Genomic DNA, 22,033 nt, shown 5'->3' with positions numbered 1-22,033 from the left:
AAACCACACAAGCCCAAGATCACCATGCGCAAGCGTCGGCTGGAGAAGTGTAAAGCGCGCCGCTATTGGACTCTGGAGCAGTGGCAAAGCTTTCTCTTTAGTGATGAATCATTCTTCACCATCTGGCAGTCCGAGGGACGAATCTAGATTTGGCGGATGCCAGGAGAATGCTACCTGCCCCAATGCGTAGTGCCAACTGTAAAGTTCAGTGGAGGTAGAATAATAATGCTCTGGGGCTGTTCTTCATGGTTCGGGCTTAGCTCTAGTGAAGGGAAATCTTAACACTACAGCATACAATGACATTCTAGACGATTCTGTGATTCCAAATTTGTGGCAACAGTTTGGGGAAGGCCCTTTCCTGAATGACAAAAAAGCGAGGTCCATACAGAAATGGTTTGTCAAGATAGATGGGGTCAAGTTCTACCACACCAAACACCTTTGGGCTGAACTGGAACGCCGACTGCGAGCCAGGCTTACTGCCCAACATCAGTGCCCGACCACACTATTGCTTGTTGCTGAATTGAAGCAAGTCCACGCAGCAATGTTCCAACATCTAGTGGAAAGCCTTCCCGGAAGAGTGGAGGCTGTTATAGCAGCAAAGGGGGGACCAACTCGATATGAACACCCATGATTTTGGAATGAGATGTTCGACGAGTAGGTGTCCATGTACTTTTGGCCATGTAGTGTACATTTGTAGACCCTCGGTCCAACTCACCTCGGGGTAGGCTTCTCTCCCAAAGGGTGGGGGGAACTCCACGTCACCCCACTTCGCCTTGCAGATGTAGTCAGCTGTGGCATCAATTTTGGCTGCCATGTCGAGGACAAACACGCCATCTTGGTTGACCACTGGAGAGAAAAATTAATGCCATGATATATCAATGGAGAGTTAAAGACGACAGCTGATTTACATTGAGGAATTCAAAGTGAGAGGTACTGCTGAGCCATTGCTGTGGGAGCTTGGTTGTAAAAGCCTGGCTTTAAGGCATTTTCACATATTTCAAGCAGGTCCAGATCTCATTTGCATTTCATATACTTTTTAACGCAGAACGGGATACTACAGTAAAAAAATATATATATAGTTACATATCGGGATATTATATGCCAATATATTGTATCGACAATATTGTGTGCTAATTTGCTGTACTTGCACCAAAGCTCCTGTATTTTTCCTAAATACAGTGCCTTCAAAGTATTCATACCCCTTGACGTTCTCCACATTTCGTTGTGTGAATCCATTTTAAATTAAGACTAAATTGAGATTTGTCATCACTGGCCTACACACAATAGCCCATAAGGTCAAAGTGGAATTATGTTTATCAAATTTTTACAAATGAAAAGCTGAAATGTCTTTAGTCAGTAAGTATTCAACCCTTTTGTTATGGAAAGCCAAAGTTAAGGACGAAAATGTGCTTACGGTACTTTATTAGTTGCATGGACAATAGTGTTTAACACGATTTTTTTAATGACTACCTCATCTCTGCACACCACACATACAATTAGCTGTTAAAAAAAAAAAAGACATTGAATATCCCTTTGAGCATGGTGAAGCAATTACACTTTGGATGGTGTATTAATAAACCCAGTCACTACAGCTGTTAAAAAAAAAAAGACATTGAATATCCCTTTGAGCATGGTGAAGCAATTACACTTTGGATGGTGTATTAATAAACCCAGTCACTACAAAGATACAGGCGTCCTTCCTAACTCAAATTGCCAGAGAGGAAGGAAACCGCTCAGGGATTTTACCATGAGGCCAATGGGGACTTAAAAACGGTTGAAGTTTAATGGCTATGAAAAAATGTTGTTGATCCATCCTCAGTTTAAGTACTCCGCAATACCAACGTAATTGACAAGACTGAAAAGAAGGAAGCCTGTACAGAATAAAAGTATTCCAAAACATTCATTCTGTTTTCAACAAGCACTAAAGTAATACTGCAAAAAAAGTTGGCAAAGAAATTAACTATTTGTCCTGAATACAAAGTGCTATTGGATTTGCCCACAACATACAACACATTACTGGGTACCACTCTCCATATTTTCAAGCATAGTGGTGGCTGCATCATGTAATCGTTATGGACTGGGGAGTTGTTCAGAATAAAAAAAATAAACGGAATGGAGCTAAGCACAGGCATAATCCTAGAGGAAAACCTGGTTCAGTCTGCTTTCCACCAGACAGTGGGAGATTAATTCACCTTTCAGCAGGAAAATAACATAAAACAAGGCCAAATATACACTGGAGCTGCTTACCAAGAAGATCATAAATGTTCCTGAGTGGCCGAGCTACAATTGACAAATCTGCTTAAATATTTTGCAAGACCTGAAAATGGTTGTCTAGCAATGATAAACAACCAAATTTGACAGAGCTTGCAGCATTTTGAAAATAATAAAAATGGGCAAATGTTGCACAATCCAGGTGTGGAAAGCTGTTAGAGACGTACCTAGAAAGTGTTTCTACAAAGTATTTACTTATGTAAATGAGATATGTTGGCATTTATTTTTCAACAAATTTGCTTACATTTCTAAAAACATGTTTTCACCGTCATTATTGGGTGAGAGAAATTATTTTTAATCCATTTTGAATTCACACTAACAACAAAATATGGAATAAGTCATGGGGTATGAATACTTTTTGAAGGCACTGTAGCTTGTTCTCCATCTCTTTTTAAATAAGGAGCAACTTTGTTTTCAGCAATTTTATTTCCATGACTGATCAAAACTAATTCTCATGGCTCTCGCTTGTCCTGCTGCAGCAGGCATATGGTGAGCAGTATGTTTGAAACATCGAATTGCAATACATAACTTATGGGCACCTATGCGATAATATTGCGATAATATCGTATCGTGAGGTCTCTGGCAACTCCCAGCCCTAGTACCAAAAGATCCAGGATCCGAACCATACAGGGATATATGATCGCATCCTTAGTTAAACGTCCAAGTAAAATAGCCTTAGTAAAACAAGTTGACTTACCCAGTGGGTTGATCTCCAGGTAAGTGAAGTAAAGGTCCTCATACAGGTTAAAGAGACCCACAACAAAACTGACCAGGACCCTGCATACAACAAACATCAACAGTTTAGATCAGAGGAGAGCCATCTTGGGAAACTGCATATAAGACCACATGGAAAACTGTAGACAAGATGTCTCTTTAAATTGGAGTTTTAAAAAGGGTTTAATAATAAACTAAAATGTTAGTAGGAAATAAAAATGACTCCCCATTACTATGTAATGGTTAGAATGTCTGTGTCCCAAATGGCAGTCTAATCCCTATAAAATCAGGGGTCTTCAAGTCTTACCATACGAGGTCCGGAGCCTGCCGGTTCTATCCTACCTGATAATTAATTGCACCCACCTGGTGTTCCAGGTCTACAGTAAATCAATGCCTGATTAGAGCGGAAAAGTGCACTATATATGGAATATTGTGCCATTTGGTATGCACACAATGAGTTTACAGAATACTAGACAGTCATCACTTAAACTTCGGGAACCCCTCAGGGTGAAACATTGAGCTAGTCCACACATCGAGAAAACAAGCATCTCAAATGGCACCCTATTCCCTACATAGTGCACAACTTTTGACCTGGGCCCCTAGGTCAAAAGTAGTGCACTATATTGTGGACACAGAGCAATAACCTTGGATGAGTCATAAATGGCACTCAATACCCTATATATAGTGCACTACTTAGGGAATAGCGGTGCAGATTGGGACGTATCAAAGTTAATTTCACTGTGTCCACTGTCCAGCCTAATGTGGAGTGCATTGCCTATAAACACTATAAATAACTGAGGTATGTAATTGAGTCAGACTCTTCTTGTCATGGGTGGGAAAGTGGATTAAGAGACCACAGACACAGCAGGAAATGTTAAGTATGGGCTCCCGAGTGGCGCAACGGTCTAAGTCACTGCATCTCAGTGCTTGAGGCGTCACTACAGACACCCTGGTTCGATTCCAAGCTGTATCACAGCCGGCCGTGATTGGGAGTCCCATAGGGCAGCGCACAATTGGCCCAGCGTCGTCCGGGTTTGGCCGGCGTAGGCTGTAATTGTAGATAATAATAATTTCTTCTTAACTGACTTGCCTAGTTAAATAAAGGTTAAATAAAAATAAAAAGTACTCCCACTAGTTCACCACAGAATGTTGAGGGGGACACCATAATACCACAAATCACTAAACCTCAAGTCAGTCAAATCCCAAAGTACCTAGCATTAAGTGAAAAGCAAACGTTAGTGGCATAAAAAAGTCCAGTGCGGGTTTCAAAGAAAAAGCCTTTCATATGTGGGCTAATTAGTAAGTCATTATTAAAATAAACCAATGCGTATCGGTTAACGCTTTCATCAGGGCCTCTCAATACCTAGAATTGTAGTCTGAGTCCTTCATATTCAAGTCCGAGTAGAGTCGCGAGTCCCTTGGTATTGCTAAAAGATGCGGTCCAACAAACTTTGAAACTACATTTCCTAACACAGAAAGTGAAATGGCTTGGTGATGAGCATTGCAGGTTCATCGTTCTACTGAAACATTTTAAAGGGTTTGTGACTAAGGAGGTTTCAGTGTATATATGCCTGCAGCTGAAAGCAAGGGCTGGGCAAAGGACAGACTTTCTCAATGCAAAAATGCAAAATCAACCTCCCTCATTTTTTGTGGCATTGGCAGTTGAGCGTCAGGTATCTGTGAGCGTTAGTGATTGGATATTTCACACCATAAATATTTTGAAGCTTAAAAAATGTGAGCTAAAAAAAAAATAGGACTCAACTCTGTAACCCCTGTATAGCTTTTGCTTTAAAGCAGGGGTGTCAAACTCAAATCCTTGAGGGCTGAGTGTCTGCGGGTTTTCACACCGCACATGTATGTGATTGATCATTTAAGGTAATTGATTTGTTAGAAACTACCCTCACCTGGTTGTCTAGGTTTGAACTGGGCATGAACTAAAAGGAAATAACAAAAACCATCAGACACTGCCCTCCAGTGATTGAGTTTGACACCCCTGAACCGCGGCTCTCGGTCACTTACTCTTTCTTGTCGTCTGGGACATGCATGAAGAGCTGCTCCTTGACAGAGTCCTCGCTCAGCTTGTCGTCCACTCCCACCAGCAGCCTCTGGGCCTTGGCGTCTACGTCCCCCACATCAACGCCTCCCTCGTGGTGGAAGAGCACGTGGTCGCCCTCTCGGGCGGCGTAGATGCATATGTAGAACTCCTCCTCCTGCGGAGCACAAAGGGAGCAGGGGGGTAGTAAGGGAGGGAGTAAAAGTTAGAGGGAGCAGAGGTAGATTGTTTTGACAGTTATATTACAGTGCATTCAGAAACTATTCAGACCCCTTTACTTTTTCCAAATGTTCTTATGTTACAGCCTTATTCTAAAATGGATTAAATAGATTTTTCCCCTCAATCTACACACAATACCCCATAACGAAAAACTAAAACAAATGTATAAACCAAAAAAACTGAAATCTCACATTTACATAAATATTCAGACCCTTTACTCAATACTATGTTGAAGCACCATTGAGGCATGGTTTTTGCTCTATCAGAGTGACCATGGGGTTCTTTGTCAACTCCCTGACCAAGGCCCTTGTCCCCCGATTGCTCAGTTTGGCCAGTTAGCCAGCTCTAGGAAGAGTCTTGGTTGTTCCAAACTTCATCCATTTAAGAATGAAGGCCACTGTTCTTGGGAACCATCAATGCTGAAGAAATGTTTTGGTACCCTTCCCTAGATCTGTGCCTCGACACAATCCTGGCTCGGAGCTCTATGGAGAGTTCCTTCGACCTCATGGCTTGGTTTTTGCTCTGACATGCACTGTCAACTGTGGGATATAAACAGGTGTGTGCCTTTCCAAATCATGTCCAATCAATTGAATTTAACACAGGTGGAAAAAGGGAAGGGGTCTGAATGCTTTCCAAATGCACTTTAAGATTAGGTTACTTTACAGCCTTATTCTAAAATGGATTAAATAAAACATTTTCCTCATCAATATACACACAATACCCCATGATGACAAAGCAAAAAACAGCTTAAGAAATGTTTGCATATTTATTACAAATAAAAACAGAAATACCTTATTCACATAAGTATTCAGACCCTTTGCTTTAAGATTCGAATTTAGCTCAGGTGCATCCTGTTTCAATTGATCATCCTTGAGATGTTTCTAAAACTTGATTGGAGTCCACCTGTGTTAAATTCAATTGATTGGACATGATTCAGAACCCTCAACCTTTTCCTAATTTTGTTACGTTAAAGCCTTATTCTAAAATGGAAGCAAAGGGTCTGAATAAATAATGCATGTTTGTTTTTTATTTTGAATAAACTTTCAAATGTTTCTAAAAACCTGTTTTCGTTTGTCATTATGGGGTATTGAGTGTAGATTTGAGGATTTTTTTATTTATTTCATCCATTTTAGAATAAGGCTGTAAAGTAACAAAATCTGGAAAAAGTCAAGGGGTCTGAAAACTTTGTATATGGATATGGGCATGTGAACGCACACACACAACTGTTAGCATGGTTACTTGCCTACTATACACCTACCTCACCTCATAGGTAGGATATTTAAGACAACCTCACACAAATTACCTGTGTATGTGCAACAAACGGTTCAATGAGAAAGTTCTTCAGGATGCCTTTCGCTTTTGCCACCTGGTGAGAAACAGTAAAATAGATTAATTCACCATTTAGTTTAGTACTATTATGTGGCAAAGGGATATAAAGATGTCTGAGGAAATGGTATTTTCACATTATGGAGCACTGTGGAAAAGCAACATAATCAATGGTGGAAAATAATGATTATGCAAAAATGCTCCATTCTGCTGAAAAGCTGGCCCTAGAAAAAAGAAGTGCAGTAAAATGGAAAAGAGCATTGTACCTGTGATAGAAAAATGACATACTTACCTGATTTGTTTGATATTAATAGTAAACGATTATATATTTAATTAAGAGTAAGACTGGCCTGCTAAGGCTGAGTTTTTATGGTGACCACTCTAGCTTCCTGCAGCTAGTCTGGGTGTCAAGGAAATGGGTTTTACTAGAGGGTGATAAAACGTGACAGCCACATTCCATTCTATGATCAGCGGTCCACTGAGGGAGATGTATTCCATGGACAGGATGTGGGGTGTGTGTAACCCGAGAGAGAGACAGCCTGGAAGAGTTTAGAACAATGCCTCATTGTCTCATCTTTCTGGGAAACTTAGCTTGGAGGAGTAAAATAACACCCCATGCACCCCATGCAGATAAACGACTGGATGAACCCAGGGTGGGTTATGGTGCCCAATCTGCATGTTTGCCAGCCATGGTTGAAGCATTTTTAGGTTTGGTATATAAAGACTCGGTATTCTCTGTATGATTCAAGCACTCGGTCCGACAGTCAAGACAGTTGGATTGACGGCGTCATTACTGCAGAAATGACCAAGTCTCTCTCAGTACTGAATTTCCACGACAGACCTAATAAGGTTGTTTTGGCCGTACTAGCCTCCTGACATTGGCATTACATACCCTCTGACTCCTTGCATCAGGGGTTCTAAACATAACTCGGAGCCCTCCGGTCCTGGCAGTGGAGACAGATGGCAACCTAAGCTCCCTGTGTTTGCACGCTGTATGCTCATGAACAAGTACTGCCTGGCACATGGTGAACATGCCGCAGATGACAAACCAGGATCGTATTTATTAGTGCACACCGTAAGACAGGGTTCCCCAACTGGTGGTCCACAGGTGATTGTATTTGGCCCACCCAAGTTTTTTAATTGTTGGACAGACTGTAAAAACACCAGCAAATCAGCTCCAAGTGATTTTAATTTTGGAAATTTGTTCCAAAATATTCCCACGCATAATAGAGAGTTGTGTGATCGTATACAAATGTAAGCGAAATAAAAGAGTATTATGTTTTAGTCAAACATATCCGTTTGGGCTTCTTGGGGTCAATTTGCAGTCTACAAATGATTTGTAATTATGTTCCGGCCCCCTGACCAACAGTTCAAGAAAATAAAAAAAAGTTACCGGGCCGCAGCTGAACCAAGTAGAACATCGCTGCCATAGGAAAACAGTTTAATTCCAAGAGAATACGACTCGGGTCTCTAAAACCTGGTCTCCCAAACTTGCTCCCTCCAAGATAAATCAGTCAGGCTCATTGTAAGGACTTTGAAAGTCTTGTGCCTCTGCTTTCTTCTTTAGGTTAGGAGAGGAAGGCCTGTGGTCTGGACTCTGTGGACAAAGAGTCTGTAGACCACAGTTGACCGCAGTTTGACAATAGGGTAGTCAGGATATGAAGCACACAAGGAACATGGGCAGAGGACAACTAATGAGAGACTGACTAACTGTCTGAAACTACAGTGTATGAGGGCCTCTAACTAGGAGGCATATTTCATAACTTGTGGTTGAGCTGTGATGAGCAGTGTGTTGTGGATTAGCAGCCCCTGAGATGGGCACCTGTCTGCATGCCACACATTCACTGCATTAACAAGCCCAGAGCTGCACACTGTTGGGGCAGGGGAACCTGCCAATGAGCAGAGGGCATTGTTCCCTCAAGCACCGCCATCTCACTACTACCTCTGATAGACAGCTAGATAAGAAAGGAAGGCCTAGTTCCATTCCTGTTTGGAGATCTGAACGAACAGGAAGGAAACAAAATGGAGATGATGGCTCCATGCCAGGTCTCCCTGTTAGGACTTCCTGGAAAACAGTGGCAAGTGTTATTGAGTAGCCCATCCTGGCTAAATATAAAGACAGGCTACACTAAGCACTACAATGGCTAGGCCTATAGATTGAAGTCAAATTGCTTTTGAAAAATCTGGAAACATCAAAGCTGTACACTAGGTGTACAAAAACTCCTCAGCTGTAACTTTCTAACTCCTGCAGCAAGCACCCACTTCCACCAGTGTCAAATTGGCTGCAGCTAATTGGATTCAGGACAAGGAAAAAAAGAGGGAACATGGCAGCAGAGTTTCTGTTTATGAAGTTGAGGGAGGAGTAGGATGAAGTTGCTCTTACATGCTAATCCGGGGTCAGTTTGGTTAAGGTTAGGATTGAGGAAGGGAAGCTGATCCTAGCTCTAACTAGGGGAAACTTCACACTGGATCATGAACGCAGGCACACAGAAAGAGAAAGAGCAAGAAGAGAGAAAAACACAGTGAGCTGCCAATCAACTCACGGTGGTCTCCCTCATGAGGCGGGGCTTGAGCCACTCCTGCACGCCCACCAGGTCCAGGTCAACACCCACCAGGCCCAGCTTCCCTCTGCACTTGATCAGCTGGTCTGGCTTCACAACCAATCGCTGTAGGGGGAATGGACAACACCAACGTTAGCATGACAACAGCACACAGGTGAATCGTTTCACTGTATTGCGCCTGGACTTGTCTACCATTAACCCGGTGATTGTAAAAATATTGGTTGTGTAATAGGGTTGTCATGAAACCATTATCGGAATGCTCAAAAGTATAATGGCAAGCAAACAAAACTAAGCCAAAATCATTTGAGGAAAACAGCACTCGATAGTTGAAGATGCCCTGTTTCTAGCCAATTTCGCAGGATTTTTTCTTCCTTACACTATTTGCGCAGAACATTTCTTGTACCTACAGCCTAGAATAACTTTGGGATATTAGATTGGCATTCACTCACCAGAAATTCAACTTCCCTGACCTGGATCCTTTGTTTGAACTTTGAGGCAGTTCTATTCATCCCGGGGGCTGCACCAAAACGCTAATGCACGAGAAGAGTTAAAAGTGGGGCCCTAGTCAGACTCAGATGGCGTGCATACCATCCACCGCTTCAGAGTATATTGCTCACTAACGTTCAGTCCCTTCACAATAATGTAGACGAGCTCAGGGCGAGGACCTCCTTCCAGAGAGACATCAGGGACTGTAATATAATCAGTTTTACGGAATCAACGCTCTCTCCGGATATATTGCCCCAGTCCATCGCGGGACAGGAAAGACATTTCCAGGAAAAAGAAAAGCTGAAGGGTTTTTTGTTTCATGACAAATAACACATTGTGCTATTGTTGTAACGTACAGGCACTCAAGTCACTTTGGTCTCCCAATCTGGATTACCTGCATTACCTCACAAGACAATGTTCTTCGGTCATCGTCACTGCCATGTATATTCTGAGGAAATCTGAAGGAAAACACTACCGAATTTCTATCAACATCTGAACCACTGCATTTACCCATGGGGCCCTAGTCAGACGGACGTGTACAAACAGACCAGCTAGGACCAGTCTCAAAGTCAACAGTGAAGAGGCGACTCTGGGATGCTGGCCTTCTGGGCAGAGTTGCAAAGAAAAAGCCATATCTCAGACTGGCCAATAAAAAGAAAAGATTAAGATGGGCAAAAGAACATAGACACTGGACAGAGGAACTCTGCCTAGAAGGCCAGCATCCCGGAGTCGCCTCTTCACTGTTGACGTTGAGACTGGTGTTTTGCGGGTACTATTTAATGAAGCTGCCAGTTGAGGACTTAAGACATCCGTTTCTCAAACTAGACACTAAATGTACTTGTCCTCTTGCTCAGTTGTGCACCGCGGCCTCCCACTCCTCTTTCTATTCTGGTTAGAGCCAGAATCCATTAACGCCAAGATAACGGAATTCATTGCCCTTGACAATCAACCGTTCTCTGTCGTGGGTGATGTTGGCTTTCACAGTTGGTCAAGCACCGGTACACACTAACGTTACAAAGTGCGCTATTGCTCAGATGTTGCCCTACCGGAGTTACACAGTAATAGCGACACTGCTATTAGCTTCACGACATACTACGGAAAGCCGTTTGGGTCTTTGGGTGTCAAAAAAGATGCACGTCAAATAACACTATTTGACGCATTAAATAACATAGTTCTATTATAGAATGTTGTGTGTTCTGAATTTGCACGTGCAAGCCAAGCGCCACCACTATCAGTAGCACTGTCAAAGCTGTAAAAAAAAAAAGAAGCCGATACCGATTAATCAGCCGATTTTTATAAATGTATTTATTTGTAATAGTGACAATTACAACAATACTGAATGAACACTTATTTTAACTTAATATAATACATCACTAAAATCAATTTAGCCTCAAAAAATATGAAACATGTTCAATTTGGTTTAAATAATGCAAAAACAAAGTGTTGGAGAAGAAAGTAAAAGTACAATGTGTGCCATGTAAAAAAGCTAACGTTTAAGTTCCTTGCTCAGAACATGAGAACATATGAAAGCTGGTGGTTCCTTTTAACATGAGTCTTCAATATTGCCAGGTAAGAAGTTTTAGGTTGAGGTTATTTTAGGACTATTTCTCTCTATACCATTTGTATTTCATATACCTTTCTTACAGGCACTTTAGTATTGCCAGTGTAACAGTATAGCTTCCGTCCCTCTCCTCGCTCCTACCTGGGCTCGAACCAGGAACACATCGACAACAGCCACACTCGAAGCATCGTTAACCATCGCTCCACAAAAGCTTGCAGAGCAACTACTCCAAGTCTCAGAGCGAGTGACGTTTGAAACGCTATTAGCGCGCACCCCGCTAACTAGCTAGCCATGTCACATCGGTTACACCAGCCTAATCTCGGGAGTTGATAGGCTTGAAGTCATAAACAGCTCAATGCTTGAAGCATTGCGAAGAGCTGCTGGCAAACGCACGAAAGTGCTATTTGAATGAATGCTTACGAGCCTGCTGCTGCCTAACACCGCTCAGTTAGACTGCTCTATCAAATATCAAATCATAGACTTAATTATAACATACTAACACACAGAAATACGAGCCTTAGGTCATTAATATGGTCAAATCTGGAAACTATCATTTCGAAAATAAAACGTTTATTCTTTCAGTGAAATACGGAACCCTTCCGTATTTTATCTAACGGGTGGCATCCATAAGTCTAAATATTCCTGTTACATTGCACAACCTTCAATATTATGTCAAATTCTGGCAAATTAGTTCCCAACGAGCCAGGCGGCCCAAACTGTTGCATATACCCTGACTCTGCATGCAATGAACGCAAGTGACACAATTTCCCTAGTTTAATATTGCCTGCTAACATGAATTTCTTTTAACTAAATATGCAGGTTTAAAAATTATATACTTCTGTGTATTGATTTTAAGAAAGGCATTGATGTTTATTGTTAGGTACATTCGTGCAACGATTATGCTTTTTTGGCAAATGCGCTTTTGTTAAATCATCCCCCGTTTGGCAAAGTTGGCTGTCTTTGTTAGGAAGAAATAGTCTTCACACAGTTCGCAACGAGCCAGGCAGCCCAAACGGCTGCATATACCCTGACTCTGTTGCACAGAACACAAGAGAAGTGACAATTTCCCTAGTTAACGGGACTGCAGCCATAAGAAGTTAACGGGATCGATATGACAACAGCCAGTCGAAGTGCAGGGCGCCAAATTCAAAAAACAGAAATCTCATAATTAAAACTCCTCAGACATTCATGCGTCTTATATCATTTTAAAGGTAATCTTGTTGTTAATCCCACCAAAGTGTCCGATTTCAAATAGGCTTTTCAGCAAAACCACTACAAACGATTATGTTAGGTCACCACAAAACCACAATAACCACAGCCATTTTTTCCAGCTAAAGATAGCTTTCACAAAATCCAGAATAGAGATAAAATGAATCACTCACCTTCGATTATTTTCATCAGATGACACTCATAGGACTTCATGTTACACAATACATGCATGTTTTGTTTGATTAAGTTCATATTTATATAAAAAAATCTGAGTTTACATTGAGGCGTTAGATTCACTAGTTGCAAAAACATCAAGTGACTTTGCATAGCCACATCGTTTCAACAGAAATACTCAACATAAATATAAATGATAATACAAGTAATACACATAGAATTATAGATATACCTCTCCTTAATGCAACCGCTGTGTCAGATTTCAAAAAAACTTTACGGAAATATAAACCATGCAATAATCTGAGACGGAGCTCAGATGATTAGCCAAATTAGCCACCATGTTGGACTCAACAGAAACCAGAAAATACATGATAAATGTTTCCTTACCTTTGATGAATTCATCAGAATGCAGTCCTAGGAATCCCAGGTCCACAATAAATGCTTGATTTGTTCGTTCATGTCCGTTATTTATGTCAAATTAGCTACTTTCAAATTGTTTACCAAATACCCTAACCAGTCTCAAAGCGCGACCACTATAACGTGACGAAATGTCCAAACGTTCCGTTACAGTCAGTAGAAACATGTCAAACGATGTACTGAATCAATCTTTAGAATGTTGTTAACATACATCTTGAATAACGTTCCAACCGGAGAATTAAATCGACTTCAATTGAGAGAAGTAACGGAGCTCACTCTCACGTGAACGCGCCAGTTCAATGCGTGGGCACCTCATGGAAGTGATTACTCATTCCTGTCTCCTTCGAATCCCCTTCAAATTAGAGTCATCAGACTAAGTTCTATTGACTGTTGACATCTAGTGGCAGCCGTAGGAAGTGATAACCCATCCATATCTCTCTTTATATTCAATAAGACCTTGGTTGAAAATATGGCACCCCCAGAAAAAATCCAAACAGCAAGTGGAACTTCTCAGGTTTTTGCCTGCCATATGAGTTCTGTTAATCTCACAGAAAAAGTTTTAGAAACTTTTTCTATCCAATACTAATAATAATATGCATATATTAGCAACTGAGACTGAGGAGCTGGCCGTTTACAATGGGCACCTTTCATCCAAGCTACTCAATACTGCCCCTTCAGCCATAAGCAGTTAAAAGACATTCATGTTAGCAGGCAATATTAACTAAATATGCAGGTTTAAAAATATATACTTGTGTAATGATTTTAAGAAAGGCATTGATGTTTATGGTTAGGTACACATTGATGCAAAAACAGTTCTTGTTCACGAATGCGCTTGTTAAATCACCCGTTTGGCAAAGTAGGCTATGATTCAATGATAAATGAACAGGCACCACATTGATTATATGCAACGCAGGACAAGCTAGATAAACTAGTAATATCAACCATGTGTAGTTAACTTGTGATTATGTTAAGATTGATAGTTTTTTATAAGATACGTTTAATGCTAGCTAGCACCTTACCGTGGTTCCTTGCTGCACTCACATAAAAGGTAGTCAGCCTGCCACGCAGTCTCCTCGTGGAGTGCAATGTAATCGGCCATTCCGATTAATCGGTCGACCTCTCGTAAAAACTGCAGTCATTTTCACTTTTCTTAGCAATGATTTAGGAATCCTTGTAAGTATTGTTGTTCGCCTATTGAAATTGAACTTCAGTTCATGAAAATAAATAGCTAGCCAGCTACTTAACCCTGTTGCCCAAAGCTAACGTTATAAGCATCCAGCTAGCTTTATCTGGCTAGTGAAGCTAGACCTGACCAGGCTGTGTGTTGTGAAGCTAGCCACAATAAGGATTAGACAAAAGTGGAATTTGCAATCTCCCTTCAAAATAAAAGTACCTATTTGAAAGTGATGCAGAAGGTTACAATTGGTGGAATCATGCCAGATTTAGACTAGATAATATTAACTTCTTGTCAATAGGGGGAGCTGTTAGCACTATTTTTTTCTTGATGTTCCCAAATTAAACTGCCTCGTACTCAATTATTGCTCGTACAATATGCATATTAGTATTACTATTGGATAGAAAACACTCTCTAGTTTCTAAAACCGTTTGAATTATGTCTGTAAGTGAAACAGAACTGGACTTAGAGCAATTTCCCTATGTGGAGTTGAGAATGCAGATTTTTCCAACCTGTTCTCAGACCTGTGTATAACTTTGCCTGTCTTCTATTGGTTGAGATGCACTGCATACGCCTTCCCCTGGGTGTCAGCGAATAGAGGGCCTTGAAATGGAGTCTCTACGCAGATCAGAAAGTCTATAAATTGATTGGAATCGATGTGTCCCTCCTTTTGCTTCTTCGCGCTGACGCACTGAGGACCTTGGCATGTCGTTTTAGAAGCTCCCGTTTTAGCTTCTAGTTATATCCGGCTCTGTTTTTATTCGATATAGGCTTTAAAGACATCATAATCTTGTTATTTTGAACCGAATTATATCATTTTATGTCAGTATATTGCGATTTTCGGGTATTTATTTTCTTGGCGCTGTAGGAAGTTGGGTATCTCTGGCCCACATGGCTAATGTTTACTGCTAATTGCAACGTGGAAGACGACATTCTACAACCTAGCAACGATTCTTTTGGACAAAGGACACCTATCCCAAGATTCTGATGGGAAGTCATCAAAAAGTAAGAACTATTTATGCTGATAATTCATTGTTCTGTTGAAAAATGTCAAATGCATAAGACGCCATTACTTGCAGTGTAGCCTTGCTTTATCGCACCCTGTATTGCGCAGTAACGTTAATTTAAAAAATGTAATTCAGCGATTGCATTAAGAACTAATTTGTCTTTCAATTGCTGTCCAACCTGTATTTTTTTAGTCAAGTTTATGAATAGTTTTCGATAAGAATAGGTGCCTTTCCAAGATGGCGCCGGACAGATTGCTTGAGTATTTGGACACTATTCTCAATGTATAAGCACGATTTGTGCCGCTAAATATGCACATTTTCGAACAAACTCTATATGCATTGTGTAATATGATGTTACAGGACTGTCATCTGACGAATTCTGAGAAGGTTAGTGAAAAAATTAATATATTTTGGTGGTTTATACGTTATCGCTCTTTTTGCCTTGAATCAATGCTGGGGTGATGTTTGCTATTGTGGTAAGCTAAAATAACGCTATATTGTGTTTTCGCTGTAAAACACTTAGAAAATCTGAAATATTGTCTGGATTCACACGATCTGTGTCTTCCATCTGCTGTACGCTGTGTATTTTTAAGAAATGTTTTATGATGAGTAATTAGCTAATACACGATGGTCTCTGTAGTTATTCTAGTCACTTTGGTGAGAGTTGTGATGGGGGCTGCAATGGTAAACTCTGATTTATACCTGAAATATGCACATTTTTCTAACAAAACCTATGCTATACAATAAATATGTTATCAGACTGTCATCTGATGAGGTTGTTTCTTGGTTAATGGCTATTTATATCTTTATTTGGTCGAATTTGTGATAGCTGCTGATGGAGTAAAAAAAATGGTGGAGTATAGAAGTGGTGTCTTTTGCTAACGTGGTTAGCTAATAGATTTACATAGTGTCTTCCCTGTAAAACATTTTAAAAATCAGAAATGATGGCTTGATTACCAAGATGTGTATCTTTCATCTGGTGTCTTGGACTTGTGATTTAATGATATTTAGATGCTACTATTTACTTGTGACGCTATGCTAGCCTATGCTAGTCAGCTTTTTTACTGGTGGGGGTGCTCCCGGACCCGGGTTTCTGAGGAAGTAGAGGTTAAACAAGGTTGGAATGTGAAGCAATGAAATGGGGTAACAGTATACTCAATACATAATCTATTTTTTCCCAGCGTCCTCAGTTATCAGACTCCAAAACATCCACGCAGTATTGTTATTTTATCGGGAATAGTGTTCAATACACATAGGTTGACAATACATGTGCTTCAAATCACAGTTGTTTCAGAGTCACGCAATAAGAGCTACGATGCTAATGTTCTCTGGGTGTCACTGAGTAGACCGATACCCCATGTCATTGATCCACAATACATAGGTAAGGATGTACAGTGAAATAAATATGCCCCCAATGTAATTCTAAAGTCTAATACATTACATTCAGTGTGATTAACAGATTTGACAAATTATCAAGTGATTGTCTTTTGTTGATTTTATATAACATTCCAACCTCGTTTAGCATGATTTATTAAATTATGGCATAGTTCTACTATTTGTATTCAATTGCATCACCATTAATGACATACTCTTATTTTGAAGGCTAACCGCATAGTCCACTGTTGTGGCTAATCCTTATTGTCGCTAGCGTCACATAGATGGGTCCGCATAGATGGGTCCGACCACCATTAATAAAATAAGAACTGTCTTATAAATTAGGGTTATTTTAGATGACACCTAGCTATATAGTTAGCTAGCTAGCTAACTATAGCTACTGAAACAGATGTCGTTTTGCTATGTTTTTGGGGAAGAACATTGTTTGCAAACATGAGCTAGCTAGCTTTTTTTGACCAGCACTGTAGGTGAGCGAGACAACTTTACCAGCATCATTACATACGCATTGATAGATCGTTGTGACATATGAAATACGAGTGTTAGTGTAATCAATGTGTAATAACTACGTAAAAAATGTATGAACGCTTTAAAATATTGTGTGACGTGCAGTCATATTCAGGTCCTGATTGGTCAACAAGCTTAATTGACGTGTATCTTTTTTGACATGCAAAGACCCAAACGACGTTCCATAGAAATCCTGGTTCAGAATGAAACGACTGAACAACGAAACAACACAGCAAGTAAGTGAAAGAAATAGGTTTTGATTATGTTTTACTGGTAATGGGGACATACGTAAATGCCAACAAAATAACTTTTTTGTCAGTGTGGTGTGTGTGTGTGTATAACCTTTATTTAACTAGACAAGTCAGTTAATAACAAATTCTTATTTACAATGACGGCCTACCCCGGCCAAACCCGGACGATGCTGGGCCAATTATGCGACACACTATGGAACTCCCAATCACGGCCAGATGTGATATAGCCTGGATTCGAACCACAGACTGTAGTGACGCCTCTTGCACCGAGATGCAGTGCCTTAGACCGCTGCGTCCATGTGTGTGTTTTAACTATTTAACTGTACTATAATGCTTAAAAGGCAGCTAAAAAAAATTATATTGGTATCGTTTTTTTGGGCAAGGAAAATATTGGACATCGGTATCGGCCAAAAATGTCATATAAGTGCATCACTACCTAGCACTGTGATTATTTGTCCATGTACAAGAAGGTGAGAAGAATGTCCTTGCTGGAGGACAATACTATTTTATTGTACCTCAGTGAGCAGCCATGGGTGGTCCTGCGTCAAGTGGTCCCAGTCCGTCTCCGAGGTGACATTGGCATAGCGGAAGCGGTTCTGCACGGCCGCCGAGGTGCAGATGTACTTGTAGAGGAACTCCTTCCCCGTCTGCTCTGAGATGGCTTTGGCCGACATGGCGAATCACTGGCTCACTATCTAGTAGAGGGAAGAGGAGAAGTCAGAAGAGTTTCAGGGGCAGTTAGTAGGCTAAGAGTAGTAGGCTAAATTATTATAGGATGCAGAGAGACTACCATTTTGTTTCTTAATCTAATAAATGTGTTCATCTGAACCTCATCTGACCACAAGTGAAAACACTCCATTTGAATTTAAAGATAGAGCTGTATGAGGATGAGAGTGTGTCATGAGAATAGTGAACAGCCTGCGGAATATACAATCCAATATATTGTACTGTTCAATTTCTCCTGATCCTGACCGCAAAGGGATTTCTGTACTAATGACAATTAATGCCAAGAAAGTTTTATCATTATGTTTTTTCCTTTTAGGTCTACTGGTAAATAACACACGTAAACCTTTTTGCTAAATCTGCCCCAGTTGTGTTTCAATCAAAGGAAAAACAGACAACCAGCTGGACTGTGACCCTTTAGGACAGGTTTGATGTTCTTCTGTCTTATGTATTATGATGTAACCACCCAACTGGTCTGTTTGGAATCTTGATTGGTTTAATTAAGTTGATGGCATGTTAAACCAGGGTGTTTGGGCTGGCTTTGGGACAAAAGATTAGCTTGCAGAGACGACAGCTCTTCAGGAACATGGAGTCCTAAAATACAACTATGTCAAACCCACTAATCAATGTGTGGGAACGGCACACTCCAAGGACACCACAGGTTGCCTTCAGGAAATAGGCAAAACCACCAAACACTTGAAAACTGCCAAAATGCCACTACACTGAAGGGTTGATAGCTGACAATACTAGTTTCTGGTAGGTCTGGTCAGTCCGAGGCTTTGCAGAACCTGAGAATCAATGGCTTGGTAATTTAGCCTACGTTGTTCAATTCTGATTGTTATCAACACATTAGTCTGGGATAACAGAATGCGTACCATGTCCATGTTTATAGGGACAGAATAGATTTGGAGCAGCTTCTAGTCTCTGCACTTACTGATTTGTTCATTAGAAATGGATGTTGGATGTCTGAACGGACGTTAGTATTCGATTGAGTGAGTGTTCATTTTTGTAAAAAGATGTATTGTATGCCTATTTTGACAATGAAAAATCTTAGTTATAAATTAAATTACACTGAACAAAAATATACACTGCTCAAAAAAATAAATGGAACACTTAAACAACACAATGTAACTCCAAGTCAATCACACTTCTGTGAAATCAAACTGTCCACTTAGGAAGCAACACTGATTGACAATAAATTTCACATGCTGTTGTGCAAATGGAATAGACAAAAGGTGGAAATTATAGGCAATTAGCAAGACACCCCCAAAAAAGGAGTGATTCTGCAGGTGGTGACCACAGACCACTTCTCAGTTCCTATGCTTCCTGGCTGATGTTTTGGTCACTTTTGAATGCTAGCGGTGCTCTCACTCTAGTGGTAGCATGAGACGGAGTCTACAACCCACACAAGTGGCTCAGGTAGTGCAGTTCATCCAGGATGGCACATCAATGCGAGCTGTGGCAAAAAGGTTTGCTGTGTCTGTCAGCGTAGTGTCCAGAGCATGGAGGCACTACCAGGAGACAGGCCAGTACATCAGGAGACGTGGAGGAGGCCGTAGGAGGGCAACAACCCAGCAGCAGAACCGCTACCTCCGCCTTTGTGCAAGGAGGTGCACTGCCAGAGCCCTGCAAAATGACCTCCAGCAGGCCACAAATGTGCATGTGTCTGCTCAAACGGTCAGAAACAGACTCCATGAGGGTGGTATGAGGGCCCGACGTCCACAGGTGGGGGTTGTGCTTACAGCCCAACACCGTGCAGGACGTTTGGCATTTGCCAGAGAACACCAAGATTGGCAAATTCGCCACTGGCGCCCTGTGCTCTTCACAGATGAAAGCAGGTTCACACTGAGCACATGAGCACATGTGACAGACGTGACAGAGTCTGGAGACGCCGTGGAGAACGTTCTGCTGCCTGCAACATCCTCCAGCATGACCGGTTTGGCGATGGGTCAGTCATGGTGTGGGGTGGCATTTCTTTGTGGGGCCGCACAGCCCTCCATGTGCTCGCCAGAGGTAGCCTGACTGGCATTAGGTACCGAGATGAGATCCTCAGACCCCTTGTGAGACCATATGCTGACACATGCACATTTGTGGCCTGCTGGAGGTCATTTTGCAGGGCTCTGGCAGTGCACCTCCTTGCACAAAGGCGGAGGTAGCGGTTCTGCTGCTGGGTTGTTGCCCTCCTACGGCCTCCTCCACGTCTCCTGATGTACTGGCCTGTCTCCTGGTAGTGCCTCCATGCTCTGGACACTACGCTGACAGACACAGCAAACCTTTTTGCCACAGCTCGCATTGATGTGCCATCCTGGATGAACTGCACTACCTGAGCCACTTGTGTGGGTTGTAGACTCCGTCTCATGCTACCACTAGAGTGAGAGCACCGCCAGTATTCAAAAGTGACCAAAACATCAGCCAGGAAGCATAGGAACTGAGAAGTGGTCTGTGGTCACCACCTGCAGAATCACTCCTTTTTTGGGGGTGTCTTGCTAATTGCCTATAATTTCCACCTTTTGTCTATTCCATTTGCACAACAGCATGTGAAATGTATTGTCAATCAGTGTTGCTTCCTAAGTGGACAGTTTGATTTCACAGAAGTGTGATTGACTTGGAGTTACATTGTGTTGTTTAAGTGTTCCCTTTATTTTTTTGAGCAGTGTATATTTTTTTAAAACATTCAAAAGATTTTACTGAGTTACAGTTCAGGAAATCAGTCAATTGAAATAATTTAAATCAGGCCCTAATCTATGGAATGTGAATCACAATTTTTTGGGGCGTACCTCCGACAGCATTGTGCGTACCCCAGTTTGGGAATACCTGTTTAGTGTACATCATGAAACCTATTTTTAAAAACTCTTATAAAGTTGGTTTTGTAGCATCAACCTTGACTGATATTTAACTGTCTGTTTCATATCTGCAAAATAGTTAAAACGCTGTCAGTTCACCTTTAATATATCAAATAATTGTAATTGTACTGCTAAATTTATTTGTGCGCATATATTCTTCAACTGGGGCGCAAACGTGCTCCTTGTACAAAACTTCGGTGTAGAGCCCTGCTTTATTTCATACTGTAAACAGAAAGCTTTTATCACTCACTGTCTGATTTATTAAGCAGCTAGCCAGCTAACTAACTAGGTAACAAAGAACAAACAAAAGTTAGCTACAAAGACGCACAACACTTCAACTCTTCACAACACTTAATTCCACACCCTCTTGTCTTGGACAAATTAAATACATGATAGTGTTTAGCAGTAGCTAACAGCATTGAGCCCGGAACATCCTCCTGGGTTGATGATTAAGTGCAGATTACAAAACTACCTCCAGTAGAAATGATAGAAAAATATTTAGTATCACATGCTAGCTTGTAGCTAGATACCTAGCCAGTGAGCTACTCAGTCCTGGTTTGGGGTGGGTAAACGCTTTAGCTAAACAGGCACGGTAAAGATGAATTTGCTGGTTGCTTGCTAGCTAGCTAACGGTAACGTTAGAGTCCTGCAGGACAAACTCACCAGCACGTTGTTTACAATTTAGTCGCTGCTGAACTAACTCCAGCTAGCTACAGTAGTTAGCTAACTTGGAAGTAGGAAAAGACAGATTTGACACCGCCAGATGGTTTCCACTAGCTTCTATATACACAAAGTCAGAGTCGAATGCCACAAAGTCAAAATTACTAATTTAATGTTAGGCTTAAAGTTAAAGTTGTGGTTAGGTTTAAAATAAAATATGAGGATTGTAGAAATGGGCGGGGTTTATGACTTTGTAGTGACGACCCCGCCAGACGTTCCTAGCATCATGCGCGCATGTCGCTAGACATGAAGAAAGTCAGAAATGATAGAATCATACCTTATGCGAATGCTACGTCCTAGGGATGTATAAATGATGTCCTGTTTGCTACGAGCTCGTTTAAAGGGCTGCGCAATCTACGACAAATACAGCCGTCTTCTCTTGCTACCTTACTCTCGTTTTTGTCGCCCCATAATCTGCCGATACG

At 41.2% G+C, this 22,033-nt stretch overlaps 1 protein-coding gene across 2 annotated transcripts in view; it reads right to left on the bottom strand.

Moving 5' to 3' along the window:
• The window catches only part of LOC120029513 (ATP-citrate synthase-like), a 111,002-nt gene extending 88,969 nt beyond the window's left edge, over nucleotides 1-22,033 (bottom strand). The window contains exons 1-7 of one of the 2 annotated variants that reach the window (XM_038974768.1): nucleotides 21,886-22,033; nucleotides 17,838-18,017; nucleotides 9,127-9,249; nucleotides 6,561-6,623; nucleotides 5,005-5,195; nucleotides 2,969-3,048; nucleotides 716-846 (exon numbers count right to left, since the gene is read on the bottom strand). In XM_038974768.1, the coding sequence (XP_038830696.1) occupies nucleotides 716-846; nucleotides 2,969-3,048; nucleotides 5,005-5,195; nucleotides 6,561-6,623; nucleotides 9,127-9,249; nucleotides 17,838-17,996 (747 nt within the window). In that variant the 5' untranslated portion in view covers nucleotides 17,997-18,017; nucleotides 21,886-22,033. Of the gene's footprint in view, nucleotides 1-715; nucleotides 847-2,968; nucleotides 3,049-5,004; nucleotides 5,196-6,560; nucleotides 6,624-9,126; nucleotides 9,250-17,837; nucleotides 18,018-21,551; nucleotides 21,767-21,885 lie in introns of those variants that run through there. The other variant, XM_038974769.1, reaches the window with a different exon arrangement.

This window comes from Salvelinus namaycush, chromosome 35 (genome assembly GCF_016432855.1).
Source record: "Salvelinus namaycush isolate Seneca chromosome 35, SaNama_1.0, whole genome shotgun sequence".
Taxonomy (NCBI): domain Eukaryota; kingdom Metazoa; phylum Chordata; class Actinopteri; order Salmoniformes; family Salmonidae; genus Salvelinus; species Salvelinus namaycush.
Note: the sequence above shows the minus strand (reverse complement) of the source record. Positions and strands in the feature narration are given on the sequence as shown.